Below are 17,862 nucleotides of genomic sequence, written 5' to 3' on the forward strand. Positions count from 1 at the left end.
TGCTGGGACCTTGATGTCAGTCGTGAACAGGGGATGTTTGAGATTCCTACATCTCCCCAGCTTCTGAGATCGTGATGTCAGCTGTGAACAGGGAATGTTTGGGATTCCTACATCTTCACAGCTTCTGGGGTCTTGATGTCAGTCGTGAACAGGGAATGTTTGATGTTCCTACATCACAGCTGCTGGGACCTTGATGTCAGTCGTGAACAGGGGATGTTTGAGATTCCTATATCTCCACAGCTTCTGGGGTCTTGATGTCAGTCGTGAACAGGGAATGTTTGGGATTCCTACATCTTCACAGCTTCTGGGGTCTTGATGTCAGTTGTGAACAGGGAATGTTTGAGATTCCAACATCTCCACAGCTGCTGGGACCTTGATGTCAGTTGTGAACAGGGGATGTTTGAGATTCCAACATCTCCACAGCTTCTGAGATCGTGATGTCAGCTGTGAACAGGGAATGTTTAGGATTCCTACATCTTCACAGCTTCTGGGGTCTTGATGTCAGTCGTGAACAGGGAATGTTTGAGGTTCCTACATCTCCACAGCTGCTGGGACCTTGATGTCAGCTGTGAACAGGGAATGTTTGAGATTCCTACAACTCCATAGCTTCTGGGACCTTGATGTCAATAAGTGATCAGCAGCACATACAGCTGTATGACTGTTTAGGTGACTTTAATACAAGAGGGAGCCTCCAGGGCTGAAGTCATCAGCACACCATTGCAACGCAATGACCCAGGAGCCTCTCACCGATGCAGTCAAGTCTAGCTTATGCCGGCTTCCTCTCCAGTCGTACATGTGAAGGTACAGATGGTCATGGGTTTCCCCCGGGCCTTTGCCCAGTTTCTTCCCACCATTATGCTGGTCGCCGTCGTATAAGTGAAATATTCTTGAGTACGGCGTAAAACACCAATCAAATATTTAATGTAGGAAATTTGCCAGAGATCACTTCCCTTCCTTCAATATGGCATACATCTGTACATCAGTGGTGAGATAGCCAAGAAAACAGTGAGGAGTGAGCACAGTGAACATTATCAAATAAATAATTAAATCTTTCCCTTGTAGTCTTCATACCACATGAGAGTCAAACGATGCCAGGAAATATTTGCCAAGGCCAAGTGAGTCTGCATAGTTTTTAATGTGAAACAGATTATTATCAGGTGCTAGCCTAATTTTCTTGTGGACCTAAGTAATAATCTGTTATCTTTTTTGTGTATGAAAAACTCTTTATTGCACTTAAAGGCTTACATAATGTCTATATTCACTGGTTATTCAATAAATATGCTTTTGATCAAACTGTTAAATTTAAAATTATTGCTTACTTTGAAAATGTCTTGTGTATTTCTGTATTTTATCAGCATTTTCTTAAAGTTTTTTTTTCTTTTTACTGCAGGGATAAAAACCGAGATTTGCCTAAATTCATTCTGGTAAGCTCTTGAATTCTCATGTTTTAATTGCCAGATTTTACAAACAAAAAATCAGAAATTGACTTCTAGGGTGTGAATTGAATTTGGAGTCAAATTTGAGTTGACATTTAATTTATAAACCAAGACAAATTTTATGTTCTACCAGGTACATTGTACCACTAATTTACATCAAAACAACCACCAAGTGAAGAAAATGACTAATAATTTCTCAACAGGATGCGACTAAGCTAACAGAGAAGTTACTGGAGCTCTGTGAGAAAGAAGTGCCTAAAATGATGTCCACTCTGAGCATGACTCAGCACTTCCGACCACTGAGGAGGCTTCTAGAAGACAGGTGGGTGTATTTAGGGGTTATGTAAGAAAACACCAATCAGATTAATATCAAAATAAATACATGTACATTACACTTCATGTACATCGGGGGCCTCCGTGGCTAGGTGGGTTAGCGCGCTAGCACAGGGTAATGACCCAGGAGCCTCTCACCAATGCAGTTGCTGTGGGTTCAAGTCCAGCTCATGCTTGCTTCCTCTCCGGCCATATGTGGGAAGGCCTGCCAGCAACCTTTCCTCCCGCCATAATGCTGGCCGCCGTCGTATAAGTGAACTATTCTTGATTACGGCGCAAAACACCAATCAAATAGATAAATAAATCAATCATGTACATCATTACAATAGGCTTTTTGGCTCGTGGTTTGCTGAGCATGTAAATCTCTAGGAAGAAGTTACATTTAGTAGCATCTCTGAGGCGACAGCCTGATGTTTTATCCACAGAAAATATCTGCCTTTTAAGCGCAAACCCTCTTGTTTCTTACAGGTACATGTAATATTCAGGCAAGTTTTAGATTTTTAAAAACGGGCAATGGTGATTCCCCTTTCTTGAAAGAGTGTATGTGTAGTACTCGGAGGCATAATATCAGTTAACACGGGCATGGTGGCATGCCACTTCCACATGGTATTCCAGTGAGGCAGCACTATGAAATGGTTGGCATGGATTTGAGCTGCTGTATGGAAGCACTGTCTTTAGAAGACAGAAATGGCCTTGGGAATAACATCAAAACCCCAAACAGCCAAAGAAGTAAATATGATACATTGCAGTGAAACACCGTCAAGGAAGCTACCGTGGACTGAATCTACATGTAAATGACCCATTGAAAAACCATGTCAACATGTATTAGGATGTCAGTAAGATATGCTCGTTGGTTATAACCCGACCAAACCTCCAAAAGGGGCCCTTCTCAAAATTTTTTACTGCAAATTCAATAAAAGATTTTTTTTCTCTCCCTGTCAATTTCTTTATAATCTTTTTTATGAGCCAAAATAGTAATAATTAAACAAAAGAATTCCTTGCCAGCCAACCCTATTTTTTCTTATAGGTTCTGGTTGCACCTGACAAAGAATTTTTTAAGGATGGCTTTGTAGTACCAGTTTTGTTGAACACCTATTTGCTCTCATTCCTTCCCAGCCAGTTTAGTTCTATCCTGATGCCCCTTCAAGTTTTGTTTAACACCTGTTTACTCTCATTCCTTCCCAGCCAGTTTAGTTCTATCCTGATGCCCCTTCAAGACGCCATGACAGTGACATTGCCCAGTGGCAACGAGAGCCTGGAAAATCATGATCCATTTCCAGGACAACAGATCTATATCGATGGCTTTGAGGACACAGTGAGTGGTGACCTACCCTAATTTTTGGGACAGACATTCGTAGTGTTAAAAGTAGAATATTACATTTCTTTACCAGCCTTTTGGATAAGATATGAGTACAGTTGTGTATGTTGTTCATTAAATGTTCTAGCCATGTGAGAAAACAGAAACTCAATATTCCTGCTACAATTGTTTATATATTGGCTAAAATGAGCAGGCTAATGCTTCCAAAAATTAGGAGAAATAAGGTAACTGAACTCTGAATAGCTTTCTTATACGCTTCAGACATTTGTCAAGAGAATTTTTCATATACAGTTTACTGACTAAGATACTATCAGTGTTAGTTGCGAGTAAGCAGATGCAGAATAAGGTTTAATTTCAAAATGAAAACTTGTAGCAAATGTCATAAATATAGTGGAATGACATAAAATTTCTTTTGCAGATTGAAATTTTGGCTTCACTGCAAAAGCCCAAGAAAATTACAATGAAAGGAAGTAATGGACGTCTGTATGTCATGATGTGTAAGCCAAAGGTGAGTTCATCATAAACTTTTTGTCTGATTATGGAGTTGGTATTGAATTTAAGATCATTTTTCTGCATTGGTAGTCATACTCTTGTCAAGCATAGTCATATTTCTCAAGAAGGGGTTTTCTCTTTTCAAACAAATCCTGTCCTCAAATCCTGTTTTTTCATGACAGGAATGTACATGTAGAAATTGTGCTAAGATGTAGCCAATTTTTAGAAGCATTGTCAGGGTCTTTATTTACTGACCATCCTTAATTTCCCGGTGTTGTAATAATTACAGGATGACCTCAGGAAAGATTGCCGTTTGATGGAGTTTAACGGAATTGTCAATAAATTCTTGAGGCGAGATCCAGACTCCAGGAGGAGACAACTCCACATTCGTACTTATGTAAGTGTTATAGGAGGAACCTATATGAGACTCCTTTAGTTGACAGTCAGAAATAGAAACCCAGTTTTCTCGACCCATAAATTTAACTGCCATTATATAAGTGACACTTGCCGAGTATTGGGGTGAATAAGAAGCTTATTTGTTACTTGTTTTTTGCCATCAAAATGAGTGATAATGGATGAATACTGCATCAGTATGTCAGTCTTGACCTTGGCAGTATTTTATCTGTGGTGGATTTATGGCTTGGTTGTTGTATTTTTATTTCTCAGACTGTTGTGCCCCTGAATGAGGAGTGTGGTCTGATAGAATGGGTGAACAACACCAGCGGACTGCGCTACATCCTGATCAAGCTCTACCGTGAGAAGTGTCTGTACATGAGTGGTAAAGAGCTACAGGCCTGCATGCCAACACTTCACTCCTCTATAGAGTAAGTCTATCAGTCATTGTGATCCAGTATGCTACATCCTGATCAAACCGCATTGTGAGAAGTGTCTGTACATGAGTGGTAAAGAGCTACAGGCCTGCATACCAACACTTCACTCCTCCATAGAGCAAGTGTATCTGTCAGTGTGATCCAATAGGCTACATCTGAGAACAAACTGTATTGTGAGAAGTGTCTGTACATGAGTGGTAAAGAGCTACAGGCCTGCATACCAACACTTCACTCCTCCATAGATTAAGTCTATCAGTCATTGTGATCCAGTATGCTACATCCTGATCAAGCTCTACCGTGAGAAGTGTCTGTACATGAGTGGTAAAGAGCTACAGGCCTGCATGCTAACACTTCACTCCTCCATAGAGTAAGTCTATCAGTCATTGTGATCCAGTATGCGAGATCCTGATCAAACCGTGTTGTGAGAAGTGTCTGTACATGAGTGGTAAAGAGCTACAGGCCTGCATACCAACACTTCACTCCTCCATAGAGTAAGTCTATCAGTCATTGTGATCCAGTATGCTACATCCTGATCAAACCTTATTGTGAGAAGTGTCTGTACATGAGTGGTAAAGAGCTACAGGCCTGCATGCCAACATTTCACTCCTCCATAGAGTAAGTCTATCAGTCATTGTGATCCAGTATGCTACATCCTGATCAAGCTCTACCGTGAGAAGTGTCTGTACATGAGTGGTAAAGAGCTACAGGCCTGCATGCCAACACTTCACTCCTCCATAGAGTAAGTCTATCAGTCATTGTGATCCAGTATGCGAGATCCTGATCAAACCGTGTTGTGAGAAGTGTCTGTACATGAGTGGTAAAGAGCTACAGGCCTGCATACCAACACTTCACTCCTCCATAGAGTAAGTCTATCAGTCATTGTGATCCAGTATGCTACATCCTGATCAAGCTCTACCGTGAGAAGTGTCTGTACATGAGTGGTAAAGAGCTACAGGCCTGCATGCCAACACTTCACTCCTCCATAGAGTAAGTCTATCAGTCATTGTGATCCAGTATGCTACATCCTGATCAAGCTCTACCGTGAGAAGTGTCTGTACATGAGTGGTAAAGAGCTACAGGCCTGCATGCCAACACTTCACTCCTCCATAGATTAAGTCTATCAGTCATTGTGATCCAGTATGCTACATCCTGATACAATTGTGCACTATTGAACAATGTTTGTGAATTCAGTTGGGCATTTCTATTTGTCTCCGTCTGTGGTTGGGGGGATTGTTGCAATCTCTTTTGAACAAAATCAAGTAAGACTGTTCAGATTTGATACAGACTTTCTTCTGACCTGTGTTGTCATGATGTGATGAATTTTTGCCAGAGATTTTAGACTTTGGCAGTTTTACTTGGGTGCATATAAGCGCATGTTTTATCAATACTTCCTATGAGCACAAAAAGGGGCCGGGGGAAAAACATGTTTTATATACACCTGCATTCAGCAAAGTCTATTTTCAGTGTTTCACATTGTATGTTTGATGCGTTATTTCAGCACAAAGCTGGCCATTTACCGGACAAAGCTGTTAGTACGTCACCCTCCCGTGTTCAGTGAATGGTTCCTGAGGACTTTCACTGATCCCACATCCTGGTATGTAAACGGGCAACATGACTGTCTTTATGTAACTGAAAACAGTGTAAAGCCCTCAGTCCAGTAAAAAAATAGATAGATTCCGGACGAACAGAACTTGGAGTAGCCAGAACTGTTTCAGAGCTCATGTAATTGTCTCTCTCTGTCCCCTGAGCAGGTACAGCGCACGTCTCTCCTACACCCGCACAACAGCCGTCATGAGCATGGTGGGGTACATTCTGGGCCTGGGCGACAGGCATGGGGAGAACATTCTGTTTGACTCCACCAATGGGGACTGCGTCCATGTCGACTTTAACTGCCTCTTTAACAAGGTGAAGAATATCATCTTTGAAATTAATGACAATATCTAGAGAATGGTTTATGTACATGGGTCGTAGCACCTAACTTTTTGTCTGATTAAGAATGCTTGATTTCATGTAGTCAGTTTTTGCATTTTTGCCAGAAAATTTTTTGCCTGTGATTTAGTGATTGTATCAGTTGTATGATGTACATGTACAAATACTATGTCCTCTGAGCCTTCAGCAAAAAATTATGTATTTATTTGTTTGATTGGTGTTTTGCGAAGTACTCAAGGATATTTCACTTATACGACGCGGGCCAGCATTATGGTGGGAGGAAACCGGGCAGAGCCGTGTCCAAACCCATGTCCATCCGCAGGTTGCTGGCAGACCTTCCCACTCAGAAAGAAATTATCTCCTGTCAAAGGTTGTATTACATGTAAATACCAACAATCTTCAACACTGGTGCATTAAAAGGGTATAATGCTGATCTGTAACATGAATTGTATTCCTTGCTGTTTTCCTTAGGGGGAGACATTTGAGTGGCCAGAGAGGGTGCCCTTCAGATTGACACCCAACATGGTAGAGGCCATGGTGAGTCCTTTCCCGCCATATTGTGGGGAAAACCCATTTCGAACACCTACATGTAGCTGATAATAATGTATGTCAGAATTCGAATTTCTGGATGAGGACTTTCCAAAAATAGCTTTCTCTGAATAGCATTGAGTCTTTGTGTTAAGTGCTTTTTGTGTGTTTGTCTTTGTATTATACCTGCACATATTTTGTGGCTTGGACATAGTGCTGTGACGTCTAAAAACCTTTGTGTTAAGTGCTGTTTGTGTGTTTGTCTTTGTATTATACCTGCACATATTTTGTGGCTTGGACATAGTGCTGTGACGTCTAAAAACCTTTGTGTTAAGTGCTGTTTGTGTGTTTGTCTTTGCATTATACCTGCGCATATTTTGTGGCTTGGACGTAGTGCTGTGACGTCTAAAAACCTTTGTGTTAAGTGCTGTTTGTGTGTTTGTCTTTGCATTATACCTGCGCATATTTTGTGGCTTGGACATAGTGCTGTGACGTCTAAAAACCTTTGTGTTAAGTGCTGTTTGTGTGTTTGTCTTTGTATTATACCTGCACATATTGTGTGGCTTGGACATAGTGCTGTGACGTCTAAAAACCTTTGTGTTAAGTGCTGTTTGTGTGTTTGTCTTTGTATTATACCTGCACATATTGTGTGGCTTGGACATAGTGCTGTGACGTCTAAAAACCTTTGTGTTAAGTGCTGTTTGTGTGTTTGTCTTTGTATTATACCTGCACATATTTTGTGGCTTGGACATAGTGCTGTGACGTCTAAAAACCTTTGTGTTAAGTGCTGTTTGTGTGTTTGTCTTTGTATTATACCTGCACATATTTTGTGGCTTGGACATAGTGCTGGGAAGTCTAAAAACCTTTGTGTTAAGTGCTGTTTGTGTGTTTGTCTTTGCATTATACCTGCACATATTTTGTGGCTTGGACATAGTGCTGTGACGTCTAAAAACCTTTGTGTTAAGTGCTGTTTGTGTGTTTGTCTTTGTATTATACCTGCACATATTTTGTGGCTTGGACATAGTGCTGTGACGTCTAAAAACCTTTGTGTTAAGTGCTGTTTGTGTGTTTGTCTTTGTATTATACCTGCAGATATTTTGTGGCTTGGACATAGTGCTGTGACGTCTAAAAACCTTTGTGTTAAGTGCTGTTTGTGTGTTTGTCTTTGTATTATACCTGCAGATATTTTGTGGCTTGGACGTAGTGCTGTGACGTCTAAAAACCTTTGTGTTAAGTGCTGTTTGTGTGTTTGTCTTTGTATTATACCTGCACATATTGTGTGGCTTGGACGTAGTGCTGTGACGTCTAAAAACATTTGTGTTAAGTGCTGTTTGTGTGTTTGTCTTTGTATTATACCTGCACATATTTTGTGGCTTGGACATAGTGCTGTGACGTCTAAAAACCTGGATCATGTCACTGCTCCTCCACTCTTGTAGGGATTTTTGACGGCCCATTTACCCATTTTGCAGTCCAACATTGTTATAGACCACTTGTATTTCACTAATATGGTGTGCATATCTATACGTGACCTGTGAAGAGATTGCATCAGTAACATGCCAAGGTGACCCCCCCAGCTGTCCAGTTTGCGTCAACCATATCACTGACTGTCGTTGTATAAGTGAAAAATTCTTGAGTATGGCGTTATTCACCAATCAAATAAATAAATAATTAAAATTATGGCACATAGGAAGGTCAGCCAGCAACCTGCAGATGGTTGAGTGTTTTGGCCAGTTTTCTCTCACCATAATGCTGAACGATGTTGAGAGATAAATATTCTTGAGTACGCCGAAAATCTCAAATCAAATAAATAGTAAATAAGTAAACTTCTGGTATTTGAATATCATGTTGTGAGTAATCTGTGTACATGATTTTCTCATTCTTCTGACATGTGACTCTATGTGGACAGGGCCCCCTGGGATATGAGGGTCTATTCCGCCAGGCATGTGAGGTCACCCTCAGGGTCATGAGGAACCAGATGGACTCCCTCATGAGGTCAGCAGAATTGTCATTTGTAGCTATGCTCTTTTACACAGAGTACTTTCTAATAGGTCTCTCATGGACCTAACTTCAACATAAATTCCTTCTTGGTTATATTAGTAGTTGTTTGTCTTTTAATCACTTGGACCTACAGCAGGCTTTACTGTGGAATATAGATCACCCTAAGCTTGTTTGTTGGGTTTTTTTTTTAAGTGATACTTCATTCTTGACCAAGCATAATAAATACCTTTTTATTTCATCCAGACTCTCACGATTAACACCCCTTGAGTAAACATATGCAGAAACACGCCCCCAGGTTCTATTAATGGCAGTGCAGGTTGTGGCCTTGACATGATTGGTCAGTGACGAATGTTATAACTTGTAAAGGTAGCCAGTGAATTTTCGTGATTACCCACCTTGCAGTGTTCTAGAAGCATATAAAATGGCAGTAGGCTGGCAGTGGGGGGCCTACAGGCCTTAATTCATCCTGGTCTAAAGTTTGTTGAAGATCACTTGCTGTCCACCAATGTAGCATACACCTTGCCCCGCCCCCCCCTTCCCCTTTGGGGAAGATGGGAAGGTATGCCAGCAACCTGCGGATGGTCGTGGGTTTGCCCCAAGCTCTGCCCGGTTTCTCCCACTAAGGCTGGTCCCTGTCATATAAATAAAATATTCTTGTGTATGGTGTTAAAACACCGATCAAATCAATCAATAAATGAAATGAAATGATGGTGTTCTTATTGTCTGTCCTGTAACTCTGCTGGAAGATGGGTATTTATTTATTTATTGATTTATTTATTTTACTTTTACATTTTCTTGTCAGTTTGTAAAATTTGTAATGTCCTGTCTTTTATCCTGGACAAGGTTGCAAGTGCAACTTGGCATCAGCTTTGTGACTAATTTCTCTGCTATATTGAATTTATGCTTTTGGGGGGCTGGGGGGTGGGAGAGAGGGCTGGTGAGGTAGAGAGGAAGAGGTGGGAATGGTAGAAACTGTTTTCTCACAGTTATTTGCATTACGTACTGATGTACCCTTATTTCTCAGTGTGTTGAAGCCATTTGTGTATGATCCCCTGGTTGAATGGAGCAAGCCAGCCAGAGGACGGTCAAATCCTGCAGACTCAGGGGAGATAACCAATGAACAGGTAGCTCTATTGTAAAGAACTTACCTGTGGGCTTTATTAGTTACATTCACTTGCTTTAGTTACCAAAGAACAAATAAGAATCTGTTTGTCCACATATAGATAAACATGCAAATGTACCGTCTTATGATAACAGACCAAATGGGTAGTGAGACTATTGTGACTACATGGTATATACTACTGAATCAAAATGCACATCTATCAGCTGGAGACTGCGTAGTAATGGCGTCGCTACTGCATTTTGCTCCCACGTCCCTTAAAGGTGGTGCAAACATAAAAATGCCTTAAAGTTCAGATGAAAGAGTGCGAAAAGTTATTCCTAAATGTGGTCTTCAATATCTTTTCCGATTTTTCCTTAAGGAGTAAAAGGCACGTGAAAATAATTTTTGTATCGTGGGTATTTGGGACCACCCTTTTGGTATTTATGGTCTTTGTTTAATAATGTCATATATGAGGATGTAACACAGGTTTAATAAATATTTTTGCGCTAGAATTTTTTCTTTTCGGCTAACATGTAATAAACCTCAATTTGGATCATATTTATATTTTTAATATGTTCAGAAATATTATCATAATTTAGGTTAAACACATTTAATTCGACATAAACAACAGGTTTACATTCAGATAAATTTATTAGGCAAACATCACATCCTTATTTAGAACATTATTATTCAACAGCGATAAATACCAACAGTTGGTCCCGAATACCCACCATACAAAAATATTTTCAAATACCCTTTTCTCTTGAAAAAAAAATCCAAAAAAATATTAAAGATCATATTTGCAGATAAGTTTTGATGCTCTTTCATCTGATTTTGGCATCAGTTTTATGTTTTCGTCTCCTTTAAGTCTGATCACCACTGCTGTTTTCTGCTTGCGAGTTATGCAACCGATTAACATTATAAACATAACAACATAATCGTAGGGGTGAAAGGGCAGGTAGCATTTTAAGATTCTACAGAGCACTATAAAAGGCTGAATTTTAGTCGTGTTGGGCCTATTTTGAGCTAAAAATGGCCTAATGTCAGAAGAACATTGTTAGTGTTTCAGACTCAGAATTCATCTTAATTTGATTAATTTAAATTCATAATTCATTCCAGTATGGAGAAACCTGAACCTTTCCTGGGTAATTAACTAATAATATGCTTTTCGGTTGGACAGAATCGTTTCTTCTAACATTTAGCACAACGGTCATATTTTGTGGTTTACTTTTGCAGGCAATGACCCATGTACTGAATATAGAGCACAGGCTGAAGGGAATCCTCAAATCCAAGACCAAACCCCGTGGATTGCCTTTATCTATAGATGGACATGTCAACTATCTCATTAAGGTACATTTGTTTGCTTGATTTGGGTTTATGGTGAATTTCAATATTTCTCCTTATGTCACTGTATCTCTTTGTAATGGATCCATTGGGCGTTGTTTTAATGCTGCTTCACTGGAAGGCACTAAACTTGATGCCCGTCCAGTCAGAGTATACGGACTGATATCAGACTGACTAGTGGTTGGCCTATGCCGTAAAAAGGTTAATCATCAGTTCGGACATGGAATTATCAAGGTTGCCAATTTTAGGGAAGTAGTTTTGTGTGGTTGCAAGATTGATTATAAAAAATGTGCAGGTTGTATTTTGCGAGTGGTTCAATATTCTTTTACTGAGGCTTCACATGACAAGGTCATTCATATACTTACCCTAATTGCACAACCTTTTCGCATATGAAAGAGCAATTTCAGTGCAATATATACATATTATTAATTTCACTTTGGAGACAAAAAAATACACTGGTTGGGTTGGCCAATTTCAGAGCTTCACAAAAAAACTTTATTAGTCAACGCAGAATAATGCCCTCAGAATATGCTTGAATGAAAGCCTTGCAAACATGCGAGAAGGTTAAAGAATTACAGTATAAATGCTCATCTTACAATCTTACTGACCAGGCAGTGTAGTACACTTACGATTGCACATATCCTTGACATATCATAGTGTATGCAACAGAAAATGTGGTTGGTCAAGTACTTTTAAATGAAGGTATGATTTTATAAAAGTGATTTAAAAAGTGAATTGTTTTTCAGGTACAGTTGCCATTTGGTACGGTGACCATTCTGCCGTCAAAACACTAGCTTAGTACTTGTAGTGGCACATTTTCCTGAGTTCCTCCCCACTATTTCACTATTCTTGAGTATAAAACACCAATCAAATAAATGAATAAATAAATAGTGGCACACTTTTCGAATGCCCCAAGAAAGCCTTTAGCCTGTCTTGTCATATTGTAAATACCAAATCACACACTGCTCTACATGTATGTAGAGCTTTATGTTCTGCAGTGTTGTACCAAATCACACACTGTATACATGTATGTAGAGCTTTATGTTCTGCTATAATGTACCACATCACACGCTGTATACATGAATGTAGAGCTTCATGTTCTGCTATATTGTACCACATCACACACTGTGTACATGTATGTAGAGCTTTATGTTCTGCTATGTTGTACCAAATCACACACTGTATACATGTATGTAGAGCTTTATGTTCTGCAGTGTTGTACCAAATCACACACTGTATACATGTATGTAGAGCTTTATGTTCTGCTATATTGTACCAAATCACACGCTGTATACATGAATGTAGAGCTTTATGTTCTGCTATGTTGTACCAAATCACAGGCTGTATACATGAATGTAGAGCTTTATGTTCTGCTATGTTGTACCAAATCACACACTGTATACATGTATGTAGAGCTTTATGTTCTGCTATGTTGTACCAAATCACACACAGTATACATGTATGTAGAGCTTTATGTTCTGCTATATTGTACCACATCACACGCTGTATACATGAATGTAGAGCTTTATGTTCTGCTCTGTTGTACCAAATCACACACTGTGTACATGTATGTAGAGCTTTATGTTCTGCTATAATGTACCACATCACACGCTGTATACATGAATGTAGAGCTTCATGTTCTGCTATATTGTACCACATCACACACTGCGTACATGTATGTAGAGCTTTATGTTCTGCTATGTTGTACCAAATCACACACTGTATACATGTATGTAGAGCTTTATGTTCTGCAGTGTTGTACCAAATCACACACTATATACATGTATGTAGAGCTTTATGTTCTGCTATATTGTACCAAATCACACGCTGTATACATGAATGTAGAGCTTTATGTTCTGCTATGTTGTACCAAATCACAGGCTGTATACATGAATGTAGAGCTTTATGTTCTGCTATGTTGTACCAAATCACACACTGTATACATGTATGTAGAGCTTTATGTTCTGCTATGTTGTACCAAATCACACACAGTATACATGTATGTAGAGCTTTATGTTCTGCTATATTGTACCACATCACACGCTGTATACATGAATGTAGAGCTTTATGTTCTGCTCTGTTGTACCAAATCACACACTGTGTACATGTATGTAGAGCTTTATGTTCTGCTATATTGTACCAAATCACACACTGTGTACATGGATGTAGATCTTTATGTTCTGCTATGTTGTACCAAATCACACATTGTATACATGTATGTAGAGCTTTATGTTCTGCTCTGTTGTACCAAATCACACACTGTATACATGTATGTAGAGCTTTATGTTCTGCTATGTTGTACCAAATCACACCCTGTGTACATGTATGTAGAGCTTTATGTTCTGCTCTGTTGTACCAAATCACACGCTGTATACATGTATGTAGAGCTTTATGTTCTGCTATGTTGTACCAAATCACACACTGTATACTTGTATGTAGAGCTTTATGTTCTGCAGTGTTGTACCAAATCACACACTGTATACATGTATGTAGAGCTTTATGTTCTGCTATGTTGTACCAAATCACACGCTGTATACATGAATGTAGAGCTTTATGTTCTGCTATGTTGTACCAAATCACACGCTGTATACATGAATGTAGAGCTTTATGTTCTGCTATGTTGTACCAAATCACACACTGTGTACATGGATGTAGATCTTTATGTTCTGCTCTGTTGTACCAAATCACACGCTGTATACATGAATGTAGAGCTTTATGTTCTGCTATGTTGTAGGAATCTACAGATGAGAAGAACCTGTGTCAGATGTATATAGGGTGGGCAGCTTATCTGTAGTCTGTTTCAAGAGGCATTCCATCATATGGATGTCATGTACCAAAAGACATTCCATCAAGCCAGGCTTGGTGTGTTGTGGTTGAGGGATGGACCACCAGTATAGATGACAACTATATCCTGTACCAAGAGATATTCCATCAAGCCAAGCTTGGTGTGTTGTGGTTGACGTATGAACCACCTGTATAGATGACAACTATATCCTGTACCAAGAGACACTCCATCAAGCCAAGCTTGGTGTGTTGTGGTTGAGGGATGGACCACCTGTATAGCTGACAACTATATCCTGTACCAAGAGATATTCCATCAAGCCAAGCTTGGTGTGTTGTTGTTGATGGATGGACCACCTGTGTAGATGACAACTGTATCCTGTACCAAGAGATATTCCATCAAGTCAAGCTTGGTGTGTTGTGGTTGAGAGATGGACCACCTGTATAGATGACAACTATATCCTGTACCAAGAGATATTCCATCAAGCCAAGCTTGGTGTGTTGTGGTTGAGGGATGGACCACCTGTATAGATGACAACTATATCCTGTACCAAGAGATATTCCATCAAGCCAAGCTTGGTGTGTTGTGGTTGAGGGATGGACCACCTGTATAGATGACAACTATATCCTGTACCAAGAGACACTCCATCAAGCCAAGCTTTGTATGTTGTATCAGTGGATTGCTGATCTGGATGTTAGGTGTACAGATAAATCACCTGACTGATTTATTGTACTTGATTATGGAACCAGACGTGCTATAGATGATGTAGATACTTTTGTGTGTCTTTCTGAAAGGCTGGGCAGAAAGATTATATTTGTAGAGATTAATGTAGTCATAACTGAGTCAATGCTTGTTGAACCAAAAACATGTCTACATCACTATAGTAAGGCTGGTAAAACGAGATTAAAAAAAATTACAGAATTATATTTTGAGATAGTCTTTACTGAATCAAGGCTGCTAAAACCACAAACAGGTCTATATCACTGCAGTAAGGCTACTAAAACCAGGGGGAAAATGGCAGCAAGAAGTATATGTTGAGATAATCTTTACTGAATCAAGGCTGCTAAAACCACAAACATGTCTACATCACAGCAATAAGGCTGCTAAAACCAGAAAAAAAAATGGCAGTTAGAATTATATGTTGAGATAGTCTTGACTGAGTCAAGGCTGCTAAAACCACAAACATGTCCACATCACTATAGTAAGGCTGGTGAAACGAGGTAAAAAAAAAATGACAATTATATTTTGAGATAGTCTTTACTGAATCAAGGCTGCTAAAACCACAAACAGGTCTATATCACCGCAGTAAGGCTACTAAAACCAGGGGGAAAATGGCAGCAAGACGTATTTGTTGAGATAATCTTTACTGAATCAAGGCTGCTAAAACCACAAACATGTCTACATCACAGCAATAAGGCTGCTAAAACCAGAAAAAAAATGGCAGTTAGAATTATATGTTGAGATAGCCTTGACTGAGTCAAGGCTGCTAAAACCAATGGTGAGCATCATTGTGTTGACTTCCTCAGGCTTGTTGTTATTACCATAGCTGTTTGATGAATGTTAGTGATTGCCTTTGATAGGTGTATGTGGCTGAGCAAAGTATTTTGGTTTGTGAAGTCATGAAATGACTGTCTGCAGGAGATACTGAGTCTGTTAAAGGACCCATGCACTTGGATTGAGCTGGGTGGGCTGTCCAGAATTGAGGTATCTCGTACTCTGAGGGTCGTCTCTTTGGTGAAGTGGTAAAAATTGCCATGTACCTGGCAAGACAATCCAGGCTTTTCCTGTGTTGATTTTCATTTATCATAAGTGTTGCATGTCGCATGTGTATTTCATACATGTGCTATGTGGTTTCACAAGTGCTGTCAGACTGAATGCTTTGACCAAGTTATACATGTACATGCAGGTAGGAATGTGACCTGGACAGTGTTGACAACTGTTCAGTAAGTGCTAAAAAGCATGTTGTTTTATTTACCTGTGTATGTATGTTAATCAACGAATCTCTTTATGCAACAGTTAAAGTTAGTTTTTGTTTAAATATAATCTTTCAAACTGCTGAAAACAAAATTTGATCAACAGGTCTTATTAATGTTTTGAAATAAATCTTTTGTTGAAAGATATGCAGTGATTGTTTTGTTTACATGTACATGTAACACGTTGTTAATGCTAAATTTAATAATATTGTAGACTGCTCATTCAGCAACCAAATAATTTACGATGAACAGTTGCAACAATTAACATAACCAACAATATTGGTTCTAAACCGATCCTGTGACTAGCTCACCACAAGCGAACTTACAGCTGGCTTCTGCTGTTCCATTTAATGTGATATACCTAAGTGCTGAGAGGGTAAAGAGTTATTGCTGTACATGATCTGTGGATGTAGCGATCAACCAAATGGAGTGTTTGAGTGTTCTGTAATGGCTCCACAGCACACCATAGAAAAAGTATGAGGCGTTAGACCAGCCGAGAACACTTTCATCAGGATTGTTCTGTATAGAGATGTGTACTGTAATTTACACTTTACACTTATACCTTATATTCAGGCAACATATACATATCTCACAGTTCATGTGTAAACATGCTGTACATTCATCACAGTCCATGTGTAAATACGCGGTGCATTTATCGCATTCCCTTTGTAAATACACTATACATTCGCCATAGTCCCACTGTAAAGATGTTGTACATTCATCACAGTCCCTGTGTAAATATGCGGTGCATTTATCGCATTACCTTTGTAAATACACTATACATTCGCCACAGTCCCACTGTAAAGATGTTGTACATTCATCACAGTCCCTGTGTAAATACGCGGTGCATTTATTGCATTCCCTTTGTAAATACACTATACATTCGCCACAGTCCCACTGTAAAGATGTTGTACATTCATCACAGTCCCTGTGTAAATACGCGGTGCATTTATCGCATTACCTTTGTAAATACACTATACATTCGCCACAGTCCCACTGTAAAGATGCTGTACATTCATCACAGTCCCTGTGTAAATACGCGGTGCATTTATCGCATTCCCTTTGTAAATACACTATACATTCGCCATAGTTCCACTGTAAAGATGCTGTACATTCATCACAGTCCCTGTGTAAATACGCGGTGCATTTATCGCATTCCCTTTGTAAATACACTATACATTCGCCATAGTCCCACTGTAAAGATGCTGTACATTCATCACATTCCATGTGTAAATACGCGGTGCATTTATCGCATTCCCTTTGTAACTACACTATACATTCGCCATAGTCCCACTGTAAGGATGTTGTACATTCATCACGGTCCCTGTGTAAACACGCTGTACATTCATCACAGCCCCAGACTAAATATGTTGTACATTCATCACAGTCCATGTGTAAATACGCTGTACGTTCCTTACAGTCCTGGTATGTAAATACTGTGTACAGTCTTCACAGTCACGGTGTGTAAATACGATATACTGCCCTCACAGTCTCAGTGTGTAAATATGATGTACAGTCCCAGTATGTAAATACGATGTACAGTCCTTGCAGTCCCAGTATGTAAATACGATGTACAGTCCTCACAGTCTCAGTATGAGAATACGATGTACAGTCCTCACAGTCTCAGTGTGTAAATACGATGTACAGTCCTTGCAGTCCCAGTATGTAAATACGATGTACAGTCCTCACAGTCTCAGTATGAGAATACGATGTACAGTCCTCACAGTCTCCGTATGTAAATACGATGTACATTCCTCACAGTCTCAGTATGTAAATATGATGTAAGGTTCTCACAGT

The 17,862-nt window shown here is 39.5% G+C and overlaps 1 protein-coding gene across 1 annotated transcript in view; it reads left to right on the forward strand.

Annotated features, from left to right (window-relative positions):
- Nucleotides 1–15,265, forward strand: part of LOC135472252 (serine/threonine-protein kinase ATR-like) — a 62,975-nt gene extending 47,710 nt beyond the window's left edge. Inside the window, exons 48-51 of the mRNA XM_064751665.1 lie at nt 8,773–8,858; nt 9,889–9,988; nt 11,203–11,316; nt 14,045–15,265. Of these exons, the coding sequence (XP_064607735.1) occupies nt 8,773–8,858; nt 9,889–9,988; nt 11,203–11,316; nt 14,045–14,104 (360 nt within the window). The 3' untranslated portion in view covers nt 14,105–15,265. The remainder of the gene's footprint in view (nt 1–8,772; nt 8,859–9,888; nt 9,989–11,202; nt 11,317–14,044) is intronic.
- The last annotated feature ends 2,597 nt before the right edge of the window (nt 15,266–17,862 follow it).

This window comes from Liolophura sinensis, chromosome 8 (assembly GCF_032854445.1).
Source record: "Liolophura sinensis isolate JHLJ2023 chromosome 8, CUHK_Ljap_v2, whole genome shotgun sequence".
Taxonomy (NCBI): Eukaryota; Metazoa; Mollusca; class Polyplacophora; order Chitonida; family Chitonidae; genus Liolophura; species Liolophura sinensis.